The sequence below is a fragment of the Balaenoptera borealis genome, assembly GCF_965194805.1.
Source record: "Balaenoptera borealis genome assembly, chromosome: 20".
Lineage (NCBI taxonomy): Eukaryota > Metazoa > Chordata > Mammalia > Artiodactyla > Balaenopteridae > Balaenoptera > Balaenoptera borealis.
In genome coordinates this window covers 40,306,003-40,320,733 of record NC_138879.1, presented here as the reverse complement: position 1 = coordinate 40,320,733, position 14,731 = coordinate 40,306,003, and the positions used below count along the sequence as shown (strand labels likewise).

General features: G+C 49.9%; 2 protein-coding genes across 2 annotated transcripts; both read right to left on the bottom strand.

The window, feature by feature from the left end:
- Window positions 1-3,477: 3,477 nt before the first annotated feature.
- On the bottom strand, window positions 3,478-7,822 carry CCL16 (C-C motif chemokine ligand 16). Its single transcript, XM_082374000.1, has 3 exons — window positions 7,153-7,822; window positions 4,744-4,864; window positions 3,478-4,315 (listed from the first exon to the last, which is right to left on the bottom strand). The coding sequence occupies exons 1-3, from the start codon at window positions 7,496-7,498 to the stop codon at window positions 4,204-4,206; spliced, it is 579 nt and encodes a 192-aa protein (XP_082230126.1). The 5' UTR covers window positions 7,499-7,822; the 3' UTR covers window positions 3,478-4,203.
- Window positions 7,823-9,832: 2,010 nt separating this feature from the next.
- LOC309619129 (C-C motif chemokine 14-like) lies at window positions 9,833-13,416 on the bottom strand. Its single transcript, XM_082374006.1, has 3 exons — window positions 13,151-13,416; window positions 10,485-10,599; window positions 9,833-10,050 (listed from the first exon to the last, which is right to left on the bottom strand). The coding sequence occupies exons 1-3, from the start codon at window positions 13,236-13,238 to the stop codon at window positions 9,948-9,950; spliced, it is 306 nt and encodes a 101-aa protein (XP_082230132.1). The 5' UTR covers window positions 13,239-13,416; the 3' UTR covers window positions 9,833-9,947.
- Window positions 13,417-14,731: the final 1,315 nt, after the last annotated feature.

The window sequence follows — 14,731 nt, the reverse complement described above, 5'->3', positions numbered from 1 at the left end:
GCACTGGTTGTGCCTTCTGCCTGGAAAGTTTTCTTCCCCCGGTCCTCACGTGGCTGATTTGCTCTGGTCATTTAGCTTTCAAGGAGTGTGTCACCCCCAAAGTAAGGCCTTTCCTCACCACCCCACCTAAAGTAGCCATCCAGTCATGTCCCTGGATCTTGAGAGCTGCTTTGGGAGTCTTTCCACTTCTCCAGTTCTTACAGTCTAGGGGAATCCAAAGCTTCCAGAAGACTTCTGTGAATCCCCAATGACTTACTTCACATTTTCCAATCTCTGGTCTAGAGGTGCTGGCCCTGTCTCACACCTCTGGCTTTCAAAGGCAAAACAGTCACTTTTCTTGGTTCATGCAGAGCAATTTCATCCCTTCCCCTGAAATCTTGGTCCCAGTCTATGTCCTGGGAGAGTTTCCTGCCTTCACTGGGGTTACAGACACATTTTCTAAACAATGGTTGTTTCCTCCACAGGAGGGATTCTTGCTCTATCTGCTAAAAGACTAACAGCATTTTACTGTCACGGTAAGAGGCAGAGTTGGGATCTGAACCTGGATTTGTCTGCTGAGTGTGGAGCCAATGCTTTTTTTTTTTTTTTTTTTTAATTAATTAATTAATTTATTTATTTTTGGCTGTGTTGGGTCTTCCTTTCCGTGCGAGGGCTTTCCCCAGCTGCGGCAAGCGGGGGCCACTCTTCATCGCGGTGCGCGGGCCTTTCACCGTCGCGAGCCAATGCTTTTAAACCATTGCATCAACCGTGTCCCCCATATCCTCATTGAGGCGGCTGGTGACTTTCAGTGGTTACTCACATACAGGTGCAGGCACACGGGTACTTTCTACAGGGGAAATGCTTGCTCGTCTGGCCCGTCTCAGGAGGCTGCTCCGAAGGCTGAATAGCATTTCTTACAGGCCAGCCAGAGCTAGCCGCGGGACGTCTGGTTGTCCCGTGCAAATCCTCACTTGCACTAGATCGATGCACGGGAGGGGGCATGCGGCCAGACCTCTCGGTGCCAGGTAGAATGCTCTTTGTACTGCCCAGAGCTGCTTCCTCACTTTCTTCCCTTCCTGTCCCACCCACTGGTTCCTCACGTTGCTGTGTGTGGCCTTCACCCCTTACTACCCCTTTCTCTGGCAAAGGAGTGGAAACCCCACTATTCCAGGCCTTATTGCCCACCGCCTTCCAGTCGATCACCTTCATCCACAAGGCTGACGGTCACGTAAGCTGTCTGGGCATAGGTTAATGTGGGTGAGGTCTTCACTTTAGGATGATCAGGGCTGGGAGACCCCTATGTATCAGAAAGAGGGGGTCCTTCCTGTGTGTGTGTCTGTGTTCATGCATGTGAATGTTTAAAGCCAGGCATGTATCTACCTTGAAAAGCCTAGGAATAGCCCTCTTTAAAAACAGTTGAGGGACTTCCCTGGTGGTCCAGTGGTTAGGGCTCCGTGCTTCCACTGCAGGGGGCACAAGTTCGATCCCTGGTGGGGGAACTAAGATCCCACATGCAGAGCGGAGAGGCCAAAAAATAAAAACAAACAAAAAAACCCAACAAGAAACAATTGAATGCGCCTGAGATAAGTACTTTTGGTCCTGAACTATTAGGAGTTTCTGGCAAGCTTTATATTATGTGCTAGGATAAGCATTTGACTTTGTATATAGATTTTCAATTAGGTTTTTGGACTGACATCTCAACCCTGAACTCCTCTGATAGACCAAAAAAACAAAAAAGAAAAAAGACAAATAATGACATTTCCGTTCCAGCTTGCCAGAATCCTGGCCCTGGCCTTTGTATTTTGTTTGCAGCCTCAGTTTGTCCCTTAGGCCTTTGAACTCGGGTTCCCTGATTTTGACCCTCGCGCTGGCTAAGGACTTTGAAACCTCCTGCTTGGGTGTACACACTGAACTTAGTCTGGCTCCTGTGTCAGTCCAAGCCCTGCCACCCCTCTATGTTCACTCTGGCCCCTGCAAGCAAAGGTCCAGCCTGGCTATATTGTATTTGTTGGTGATTCTGTCATCCCTGGGATGTGAGCTCCTGGAGGATGTTTGGTCACAGTCAGCTGTAAGCTCTCAGCTTTGATCGCAGGGAGGGTGGAGAGAAATCCCTGGATCCAGGAGCAGGAGCTCACAGCCTGGGAGGGATTAGAGCAGGTAGCACTGACCCCTGTGGGGCAACAAGGGGAAGGTCAGAGCCTTGGTCCCTTACCTGCCCCGAGCCCCTGCCTGGTCAGCGTGGTGATTGACAGGCCACTGCACAAGTTAAAGTGATTTTGGCACAAGTAACAGAACCCAAGACCTGCTAACTCTGGCTCATGTAAAGAAAAGGGGGTACTCAGATACCCGTGGACAGATTAATGAATGAACAAAACAGGGTAGATACATACAATGAAATATTATTCAGGCCTAGAAAGGAATGAAATCCTGACAACATGGATAAATTTGGAAAACATTTCGCTAAGTGAAATAAGCCAGTCACAAAACGTCAAATACTGTATGATTCCACTTATATGAGGTACCTAGAGGAGTCAAGTTCATAGAGACGGAAAGTAGAATAGTGGTTCCTAAGGGCTGTGGGAAGGGAGGAGCGGGAAGTTGTTGTTTACTGGTACAGAGTTTCAGCTTGGGATGATGAAAACGTTCTGGAGATGGCTAGTGGTGATGGTTGCACAACAGTGTGAAAGTACTTAGTGCCACTGAATTGTACACTTAAACATGGTAAAAATGTTTGTATGTTTTAACACACATAGACCAGAACTGACCTAAACAAACGAAAAGTTATTCCAGAGGTGGTAAATGCCACCATGGCCCTTTAGGAATTAAAACAAAACAGGAAGAGTGGGAAGAATGCTGGGGCATTTCATGGAACTGAGATTAACCAAACCTCCAAGCCTGGAGTGGGGACAGGAAGTAGGGCAGCTCCAGGGGCTTCAGTGGATGAGTTCACAGGGACAATGAACTTCCCTCGGGACGATGCGTGAACAGCAACCAGTACTCGTTTTTCTGGTCCAAATTTCATCTTTCTAAGAGAGAGTCTCATTGGCCATCTGGAGTCAGGTGGCCATCTGGATAGATTAGCTTCAGTTGTGGTGGGGAGGCAGGGAGGCAGGATGGTGCAGTACCACTGGGAGCCACTGGGGGCAGGCATGGGTCAGTTTATCAGAATCCAAGTCATTGGACGGCCGGTCTTCAGAATGATCACTTCAGCAAATTTGTTTCTCTAATTAAATAGCTTTAGTTGCCTGATTTTGCTTTGCCTGCATAACACCATTTTGGGGGAATGTTGGATTTTGTCTGAGTCCACTCCCTGTTGTTGAGCTGGGGACAGAGGGGTAGGGAGAAGGGGAGATTGAGTATATATGTCTGGTCTTGGTACCATGTAAACTTTCCAGTCCCCCAAATTGACAAATTTCTCCGGGGAATGTGGAGAAGCCCCTGAAAAAACTGTGATTAAGTTTCTGCCACCCTAGCAGAAAGCAGGCAGGAAATTAGAAATCAAGTTGTCAATAAAGGAAATTTTATTTATTGAATGGTTGCGTTTTAGATCAAGATTTTTATCCCCAACCTGGTCTAATGCCCTTCCCTTGCCATGCAAAGCTTAGACTGGGAGCTAGGGATTCACACCTCCTTTTCTGTTTTGGCACTGTCTGTACACACGTCACCTGGGGGAAGACCCAATATCAGGGGATCCAGCAAAACCTCTGCAACAGTGACAAAAATCACTAGTATTTGAATATAGCCACCCTGGCCTGCTAAGAAAAAAGTTATGTTTTAAAAGAAAAGGTAATAGAAGAAAAAAGAGATCTAGAAAAGGGATAAGGGTAGACAGGAAAAGTCTAGAGTCCTCTGGGTCTCAATAAGTGAGAGGCCAGAGGTGGTCTGATCATTTAGAATAGCTGGAGTGATGTGAGGATCTGAAAGCAGAGCAAGGAGGGGATGTGAAAGATGCTTTTCTGTGCATTAAGAATGTATCCCTTCTCTCCTCCCTTAACTTTGGCATTTCCTCCAGAGATTGAGAATATATTTGAAACACTTTAAATTACGTTGTGGGATCACTGGCCTGCTTCTCTGAATGTAACTCTGTCATTCAGACCACAAGGCTGTCTGCATTTTCACAGGGTTACACCTTTTTCCCCCCAAACTTGGGCTCCCGCTGAGGCTTGACCGCCATGGGGAGTTGAGGATCTGGGGTTGACCTTTCTCAGATCGAATAATGTTAACCTAGACCAACTTCCTGGAAGGATGCAAAGGTAGTCTGGGATCCTTGATGTATTCTTGGACCCATTCATCATTGGGGTTGGTACAGATCTCTCGTTTCCTTCTGGTGATGAATCTGTGGGGGCAGAGTTAGACTGTCATGGGTCATAGAGTATGTTGGGGGTCCAGTCCACACTCCCCCATTTCTAGCTCACAGCGGGCTTGCCTCATGCCCTGTAGCACCTCCCTAGGCCTCCCCCATCTGGGTCCCCTCAGAAGGCCTCCCTCTCTGGCCTCTAGACCTCATCATCTCTTCATTCAGCCCCTTCCCCACTCAGCCTAGACCCTCAGGCTTGGGTTTCATTATGGCCACCCTTTCTTGGGCCACACAACTGTAAGTGGCAAAAATCAAGGACGAAACCCAGGCCTGTCCCGTGAGAGTCAAAGCCCACGCCCTTAACCACTGTTCCCCTGTTCTAGCATGGAGACTTGGTTCTGTGCACCCCACTCCAGCCTTGGGCTCCCCTTCCCTCTCCGTAGAAATGTCTGCAGAGCGGTGCATACATGATTGCCGGCAGGTAACAGCTGAGGGCCTTTCTGTATCTCACCACCATTTTTCTTGGCAATACTTTCTCATGATACTTCAGGCAGCAGGTGGGTGGAGGGTTCACCGACTCAGGAATTTCTGAGGGAATGACATTGAAAGCTGAGCCAAGGAGGTAGAGGGAGCCCATGGCTGCCCACCTCCATGTCCCATCTCTTGCATTCCGTTTTTCTGGTGGCAAAGCCATCTATCAGCAGGGACTGATGGTAGCTTGATGGATAATAGAGAAAGTGAAAAAGATGAACCTTCTGTAGAACCTTCAGCCTCTGGACTGAGTGTCACCAAGTACAGAGGACTGGGGTAATCACATTTGCTGATGAACTTGGCTTGGCAAACACATATTGAGCTCCTATTACATGCCAGGCTCTATGGGGTTCAGAACATGAGGAAGACACAGTCACTACTCTTGTGTACCTTACAGACAAGTCTGGGTAAAAAGGGAAAGTGAAAAGATAAACGCTACAATAGAACGTGGTCTGGGATAGAGTAGAATTTGACACAAGATGCTATGGGAACAGAATGAGGGGTACCTAACCCTGCCTGGGTGGTTGAGGAAGAAGTCCCACAGCAGGTGGTGCCTGAGTTGATTCCTGAAGGATGAGTAGGATTTAGGCAGACAGAGGGGTTGTGGGATCTGGAAAAAAGAAATGTATGGAGGCCTGAGCTGGGGGAAGGCCAGTGTGTCTGGGGGGCATGGAACAGTTCCAGGAGGCTGCAATGCAGGGTGGGAAGGAAGACGTAGGAAGAAAGGATATTGATGAGGGAGAGGAGGGCCACACCTCTTCTGAGCTGTGATAGGGAGACTGGATTCTGTGCTAGAAGCACCAGAGAGGCTGAGGTCAGGGAGGAGGTTGAGATGGAGAGATGAGCAGGAGAAGTCAGGGCAGGAGGAAAAGGCTTATATTTAGGCTTCAGAGTCAGACAGCTTGGGTTGGAGTCTCGACTAAGTGGCTTGAATCATGGGCAAATTTCTTAATCTCTCTGGGTGTCTTTACCCATTAAACGAGGGTAAAAAATTACGTCCTAGGATCGTGGTGAGGATTAGTTGAGAGAATGCTTGTAAAGCCCTTAACTCAGAGTCTGGCACAGAAAGACTCAGCGCTTGCTGTAATTAAGAGCTAATGGTTGTAATGGCCACTCTTCTGGCCTGGAAATGGCTCTTTCCCCCTCTCTTTGATGCTTGCAGGATACGAGACTCGGCTAGGTTATCATTGTGTCTCCCTTGGGCTCCCCTGATTGCTCATCAGTTGGGGATATCACCTCACCCGGCCCCCAAACCTGCAGAGTGCAAATCCCTGACCCTTGCTTCCAGCTGGTGGCAAAGCCTGAGACTTCTTGAGAGAACCATTTGGCTGATCCATGCTTTGGGTGGGCCATTTTCTCTTCCTGCTTGACCTTCCCGAAGGGCACTGTTGCCCCCTCCCACCCACCAGAGGCACCTCTACCCACAGTGACCCTGGTTCTCAAGGCAACGTTTACAAAGACCAGGGGCACCCTGAGAGCGTGTGGGCAGATTACATGGTGTGTGTGAACCTCGCTCCCCTGAGTGTTTACACAGGCAGAATCCGGCCAGACTATATGCCAAGGGCAGCCTTAGGGACAAGGGAAGGGCTGGGGCAGTTGGAGGCGGGTATGTAGAAGGCCTGAGTGTCTTGGTCCCTTCCCTGTCACCAACCCTCATAAATGATGGTAGGGGCAGGGGTAGGGAGTGGGCAAAACAAACCCCATTCTCCATAGGTCCCAAGCATCCCATAGTTCCAAAACCTCTCAACTTCCTTCAACCCCTTTTCTCTTCTCTACAGACTTTATTTAGCTCTAGGCTGGGGGATGGAGATAGGGGCCCAGAAATCTGCAAATGGTACACGTGGGCATCCCACCAGGACTTCTTTTGGCTGCCGTGATAGTCCCAGCAAACTACAACAGACCCTGCCAGCAAGGGGTGTCTAGGTTCAGACTCCCCATTCCCGGGCTTAGCCCCAAACATCACTCGTCCCTGACTCCCTTCATCCTGCCCTCCCAGAGGATCTATGGCTTTTTTCATCCACTTGCCTTGCCTTCCTCCTCATCGCATACATTTATTATTATCTCTTCTGCTTCTTCCTTGGCTATTCCTCCTAAATGATCATTCCTGCTGTCTGTCTTTGGGATTCCTGATGTAACCCTGACCCAGCTTCCTGAAACTGCCCAACCCCAGAAGGATCTGGACCACAGCTCAGCTCTACTTACAAAGGGAAGAGTTTGAAGACAGCAGCTCTGTGTGCAGGAGGGGAGAGGTCCCAGGGCTGATGACAGTACTCCTAGCACCACCTCGCTGCCTGCTGCCCCGTTCGCTTTTCTCACTGCCGCCCTACGAGGACAGGTGCAGTCACTTGGCTGGCTGTGAACAGCAGAAGTAATGGTGAGGATGAGGATGAGGAGAGAGAGGGCAACCACGGAGACTTTCATCCTCTCAGTGGGGCAGTTAGGCTTCGGAGGCTGAACGGAGACAGTCTCCTTTCTGGTCATCCACGCTGGGCCCTCAGCTCTCTGGACTCTGACCACTTCAGCGGGTGGAGGAGGAGAGACAACGGACCTCCCTCGGTGTTTGCTGAAAGGGAGGGCGGTGGAGGGCGGGGTCTGGAGCAGAGTTGAATTCGGTAAGGTTTGGATCCGTGTGAAGGAAAAAAGAGAGAAAGGGAAAGTGTGGAGAACGTGCCGTGTGTCAGCACCTCGCATGCCCTATTTCACCTAATCCTCCCAACGGGGAGTAGAGATTTTCACTCCCATTTTGCAGATGAAGCCACTGAGGCTTAGAGAGGTTAAATAAATTGTCCAAGGTCACATGGGTAGGAGGCAGATAGGCAGTCCTGAAAACCAGATCCGTGTGGTTTCACCATGTTCCCTGCCCCCATCTCTATGTTGGGGAAAGAGGAGGGAGGAGGGTTGAACCGACTATTTTCCCAGGTGATCAGTCTTTGGGAGGGCAAACAGAAAGCAGGATTAGAGAGAGCACAGACCGAGGCAAGGGTAGGGTTAGTGCCCTCGGAAAAGGATGGGTGTCCACCTCCCTCCCCACCAAGGACACATGATTGAGCTCACACCCTTTCTTGTCACAGATTATGCTACTAATACCCCCCCAGCCCCCAAAGTGCCTGATCCTTGGGTCCCTGTTTGTTGCTGAAATGTTTGGCTTATTTGTCAATGTTCTCATTTATCTCTTTGGACCTTGGACCCGGAACCAGTTTTACGTCTAATTGGCTGATCCCTTCTGGGTGCCCTCAGTGTGGATTAATCCAATCTGCCACCATGGCCAATCGTGGCCAGCAGAGGGCATCCCAACATCATGAACCTGACAACCTGCTTCTGGGTCCGGCACTCCAGCTGCGGCCCACCCCCACCTTTGGCTAAGCCTGCACCTGCCCCTCAGCATCTTAGCTCTTCAGACTGCCTCAGAACCCTGCTCCAGGCTGAAGGCAGCGTTCAGAGAAGAAATGAAAGATAGAGGGGATTTTGCCTTTGATGGCCTGTGAGTTTTTTTTTTTTTTTTTTTTTTTAATTTATTTATTTTTGGCTGTGTTGGGTCTTCGTTTCTGTGCGAGGGCTGTCTCTAGTTGTGGCAAGCGGGGGCCACTCCTCATCACGGTGCGCGGGCCCCTCACTATCGCGGCCTCTCTTGCTGTGGAGCACAGGCTCCAGTCGTGCAGGCTCAGTAGTTGTGGCTCACGGGCCCAGCCGCTCCGCGGCATGTGGGATCCTCCCAGACCAGGGCTCGAACCCGCGTCCCCCGCATTAGCAGGCAGACCCTCAACCACTGCGCCACCAGGGAAGCCCGGCCTGTGAGTTTTAGAGACGTGAGGGGGTGTTTCAGGAGATGGGAGTAGAGGGAGTCAGGGGAAAAACAAGGACTACGAAGATCCCTGTGGGGCTTGCTGTTTGGCATGACTGCTTATAAACAGGAAAAAAACATACAATGCAATTAGTCCTGGTGTGTTCAAGGCAGTCTGTGGTGGTGAAGCTGTGGCTTTTTATGAAGCTAGGGAGGGTACGTACTGAGATACCCCATTGACCTCTGTTTATGGAGGAGAGAGGGTCTGAGGAAGTCTGCTATACCTTTACTGTGCAGGCACCCTCTTGGCCCTTGTCTGTGGAGAGCTGGAGGCCAGGAAGGGTGGTCATAGTGCCTACACTGGATGTGCTCTTCCTCTTTGTATGCAGAGCTCCTTCTTGAACCTGGAAGATGGGGGCATCTCCCCCTTTGGGGGCAGCTGAGTGTTATTCCTGGAGCATAAGCTTCCTCTTGACTCCTGAATCATTCCATCTATCCACGCATCCATCCATCTACCCATCCATCCACCCATCCATCCACCATCCATTCATCCATCCATTCATCCATCCATCTACCCATCTATCCACCCACCCATCCATCCATCCATCCACCCATCCATCCATCCATCCACCCATCCATCCATCCATCCACCCATCCATCTATCCATCTATCCATTTCCTGAGCACCTGGTGTGGGCTTTTTGCTATGCCTTGTGCAGGACACAAAACTGAGTAAAACAGTAGAGTGCAACCTGATGTATGTAAGTGGATGGGGAAGAATTGGATAAAATATGTCCATGAGTCATTCCTATCCCAGTCAGCAGGGAACAGAGGCCTTGAGACCAGCCCAGGAAAAGACTATGGAGTTTGCTATAGAGAGGCCTTTATGAAGATTTACCTGCAAAATCAGGTGATAATTCTTAGCTTTACACTTGTGAAGCTTAAATAAGATAATGCACATAAACTGCTTAGCAGAGTACTTAGAATATAGAAGGCGCTACAAAAATGGTATCTGTTATTATTGTGGTTATTATTGTGTAAAGGTAGCTTTTACACTGTCTTTCTCATTTTCTGCTCAGTTTTCCTCTACCTCCATCACAGGCCTAACCCATTTTTTGGCACCAGGCTCTGGCCAGACTTTTGCAGAGTGAAGCTTGAGGCTGAGAGTGCCACCCTGAGCTGGGCTCACCAGTGTCCTCAAGTCTACTGCCAACGGGCAATTTAGTAGAAATGAACGAGGGCAGGGAAGGGCACGATGCTCTTTAATTCAAGGCAGGGCAGCTCCCAGGAGGTGTCTGGGGCTGAGTTGGGAGTGGGGTTCAGCCCCGTCTCTTTAAATTCTGATCTGTGTCCTTCTCCACTACTTCCAGGTCACTCCGATCTCCTCCAGCGCCTTGATATAGTCCTGGACCCAATCATCGCTGGGGTTGGCACAGATGTGATGGCCCTTTCTGGTGATGAAGCTGTGAAACAAGAGAGGAGAAGGATGACAAAAAAAGGGTCCAGCAGCCAGGAAGCAAGAGCCCATCCTCCCTTCCTCACGAATTCCTCATCCAACACAGACTGGTTCTCCTTCCTTAGGGAGAGGTAGCCCAGGGCCAGCGTCCTTTCTGAGGCATGCCCTTCAGCCCCTCAGTGTCCCCACCCAGGAAGTGCCCCTTGCCTCCCCTTCCCCTCCCCCACACCTCCCCATCCATGGCACCAGCTTCCTCCTGGCCCCAGCGAGCCCCAGACAGCCCAGAAGCCCCCAGGTTGCCTCCCGGCTGCCTCTCCCTGCATGGACATACCTGAGAAGTACCCTGGGGAGCCCCCATTCTGTGTTCTCCCTGCCCCCCTCTCCCCTACACGGGCCCTGCTGGCTCCCCCTCCCCCAGTGTGGTGTATGGGTGCCACCTACACAATTCCAGGCTTGGAGCACTGGCTGCTGGTCTCATAATAGCCTGAAATCCACTGTCGCCTGACTGGCCGGATCACGTATTTGAAACAGCACTCGGTGGGGTGGTAAGGTCCTCCTGAGGAGAAAGCATGGAGGGAAGCTGAGATCAGGGCACTTGTTTGTTTGTTTTTTTTTCGTAAATTTATTTATTTGTTTATTTTTGGCTGCGTTGGGTCTTCGCAACGCGAAGAAAGAGAAACTAGAGAAAGCTGCACGCGGGCTTTCTCTAGTTGCGGTGAGCGGGGGCTTCTCCTGTTGCAGAGCACAGGCTCTAGGCGCGTGGGCTTCAGTAGTTGTGGCTCGCAGGCTCTAGAGCGCAGGCTCAGTAGTTGTGGCGCACGGGCTTATTGCTCCGCGGCATGTGGGATCTTCCTGGACCAGGGCTCGAACCCGTGTCTCCTGCATTGGCAGGCGGATTCTTAACCACTGCGCCACCAGGGAAGTCCCAGATCAGGACACTTGTTAAAGGTGACAGCTGCTGGCTGCCTCTGCCCCCGAGCCGGTGGAAGAGGGAAGGAAGGAGGGGACAGCCCCCAGAATTCCAAGAGAGGGCTGTAGAAAAAACTCAGTCCTCTGGTCTCCCTTTAAGACTCTTCCCGGGGCTCCCCTTTCCCTCCTCCTTCATTAGTGATCACTCTGCTTTCCATTCTCCACCCCCATCCCCACCCCAGAAGGACTGTCTGATGACTTTGAACTCCGGATGCAAGAGCAGCAAAGCCCAGATCTCAGCGAGCACAGGCCATCCCTGGGGGCAGCTGGCAGAGATGCTCCAAAAAGGAGGGTTATGGGAAGAAATCCCAACAGGGATTGGGATGCATGCCATTTGGGAATGCAGACCCTGCCCCTCCCAGTGTCCCCATCCTGCCCGTGCACTGCAAAGAGGGCAGGATGCCCATACCAAGCCCCAAGGACAATGGCCCGGGAGCCAGGACACCCAGATCTGCAGCTTTGCACCCATCACCCCTCGTTCCCTCCTCCGTCTCCTCATCTGTGAAGAGGTGGTTAACTGGATTGGTGGTTTTACATGAAGTTTCCTGGAGGCACTGATGCACTTGGGAGTTCAGTCTTGGGTATAAGACCCCATCAGCCTTTTTGTCTGTTTTACATTTTGGGCCTCCTGTGTAAGATTTTGCTTGAAGAGAAGGTTTTCTGACCTAAAACACTTTTTTAAAAAATCACTATTTTTCAGTTATTTTTTCATTCTGAAATTTCATGGCTCTTACAGGAGGTGCAAGGGGGTGAAAGCAAAGTCACACCAAGATTGAATTATGGGGGTAGCAGGAAGGGCGTTTCAGGTCAAGGGCCCTGCAGTTATCGGGTGCAGTGATTGGGGCTGTGCATGTTACGTGACCAACCTGGACAGAAATGTGGGTGTGCACAGCGATGACCTCGGGGTCACCGACGGTGACCGGGTGCTTGGGTGGAAAGGGAAGGGCTGGTCCTCTCATCCAGCACCATTGCCAGCAGCATCCTCACTCCCCAAAGAGTGAAATAAGGGGCCCGCTGGTCCCCAGGAACCACTGCCACTGCATTCCTCTGAGCTGTCTGAGTGAGTTCTCAGAGAGGCAAATCAAACTGTCCAGATTCCGTCAACTTTAGTCTAGTTTTATTTCAACAACGTTCTATGTTTCCCTTCAGTTTCTGAAAAGGAAATAAAGTAAAATTGCAGAGTGAGGAATAGTTTTGGCTGTCTGTAAAGGCAGCTCATCCTGAGAAATAAGCTGAGAAAAGGTGGCCTGGGGACGCCCCCAACTGTCGCATTTCCCCCTACCACATAACTAAGCGATGCTGCACTCGTGGGGTAGGGCGGACCCTGGAAGCAGCCTGGGTCCAAATCCCAGGAGGTAAATGGACACAGTGGCCTCGAGAGGCTCCAAGTACCGTTCCCCAGTCTCCCTGGGGATAATAACCCCAAATGGGAGGGGCCAGTCTTTTGCTTAATGGCGAAGAGAGGTGAATCGAGGGAGTGAAGAGATAGCCTGGCCTCACTGCATGGCGTTGACAGGAAGGGGACTCATCCCGGGCAGGGTGAGGATGAAACCAGTTTAAGAAGACACCAGACCTTATATACATACAATGGAATACTACTCAGCCATAAAAAAGAATGAAAATTTGACATTTGCAGCAACATGGATGGACTTGGAGGGCATTACGCTAAGTGAAATAAGTCAGACAGAGAAAGACAAATAACTGTAGGATATTTCTTATATGTGGAATCTAAAAAATATAACAAACTAGTAAATATAACAAAAAAGAAGCAGACTCACAGATACAGAGAACAAACTAGTGGTTACCAGTGGGGAGAGAGAAGTGGGGAGGGGAAAGGTAGAGGTAGGGGGTTAAGAGGTACAAACTATTAGGTATAAGACAAGCTACAAGGTTATATTGCACAACATGGGGAATACAGCCAATATTTTACAACTATAAATGGAGTAAAACCTTTAAACATTGTGAATCACTCTATCGTACACCTGTAAGTCATATAACATTGTACAGCAACTATACTTCAATAACACAAAAAAGAGGACACCAGACCTCCTTCTAGAGCCCCTTTCTCCCTGTATCCCTGGCAGCCCTACTCGTGCTTGTTTCCCCACAAGAACCAGGTTGGAAGGTATTGCACTCACCTGAATAAGATTCAGTCTTGGACCCCAGGGCGACGGTAATGATGACGAGGAGGAGGAGGAGGGAGATGGCTGTCGTGGAGACCTTCATCCTCCTGTGAAGGGAGTGGCTGCAGGAGGAGAGCTGGCTTGGTAGGGGCTTCGGAGGCTCCTGGGCTGAGGAAGTTTTGAGAAATGTTCATTGAGGCAAAATATTTTTTTAAAATAAGGGAACTAAGATTTCAAAGGGAAGTAGGAAGCAGTAGATTCCTCAGCAATTTCATATCCTGCACATTTGTTGAGGGTGGAGTGAAGGAAGCACAGAGAGCCAAGATTTCAGGGAGGAAATTGACCTCCATCCCCAGTGCGAATACGTTTAACCCTTTGATATAAGCTCTTCTTTAGTCGTAGGACGACCATGAGCACAGGGGGTAGAGGAGACTGTCTCAGATTTAGTGAAAGATCTCAAAGGCTGGGATGTGTCCTGTGCCCAATTCTGGTTCCTGGCCTCAGAACAAGGCCGTATGGGGGCTGGAGATTGGAGGGGATCTGGGGTAACAGGATGAGTTCTGGAGTCCCCACATCAGGTCTAAGAAATCCTCACTTAAGCTCTTCAGCAGAACCGTTGGCTCCCTACCTCATCCCCGTCCTTTCACTGTCCCCTGGGGTGAAGAAGTGTCATGGTGCTCAGCAGATCATTTATTTAACAAGCATTATACTTTAAGGGTTGCTATACACAATAGCTGCTGTCCCAAACGCTTCATGAATATTAGCCCTTTTAAGCCTTTTATCAGTAGTTGAGGAAACTGAGGCACAAAAAGCATCCATTACTCCCCCGAGATTTGACAGTTGATAAGTGGAATCGGGCTTCAAACTCAGGCAGTCTGGCTCCCAAGTCTGTGTCCTTAATCACTCTGCTGTGGAGAAGAAACACGGGAGCCCCCAATGAGCTGTCTCTAAAACTGTCCTGCCTGGCTTGGCTTCTCTAGAAAACCTTTATTCTGAGACCTTTCTGAGTTCAGGGAGTGGATCCCTTTGGGACCTTCTCCCAGTTTCTGACTTTCATTACAGAAAAGCTTGATGGGAACCTAGAAAATGCTTCATTCAGGGATGGCTAGCAGGTTTCATTGATTAGTGCTGGGCTGGCGCTCAGTGTTGGAAATGGTTCTGAGGCCATGTCCATGCATCATGTGACTGATGTGCTTTCTGTGAAGGTGCAGCTTGCGTCATCCTTAGATTTGTCTAAACAGGCTATTTACTGAGGAGGAATTGGAGCTCGGGAAGGGCCAGAGACTTGCTCATGTTCACGAAATGATTTGGATGCAGAACAGACCCACCTCTTCACACTCTCCGTCCAGTGGCCTTGACCGTGCCCTTCCTGGGGGAACTTGCCCTATTCTTCTTGCTGTTGTGGTTAGAAGGCTGTTTCCATCTTCTCTCCTCCACTCATCAGGGCAGGGCAGGCCTAGCAGATAGCAAGTGATCTGTAAGTATATGTTTTAGAAGAAGGGTGAATTGAGCTGGTCCAAGTATGTATATCTCACAGGAAACAGCCGAATTCTCATGCTTAGGTGCCAAGACAGTAATTTATTCGAAATGTTCTGT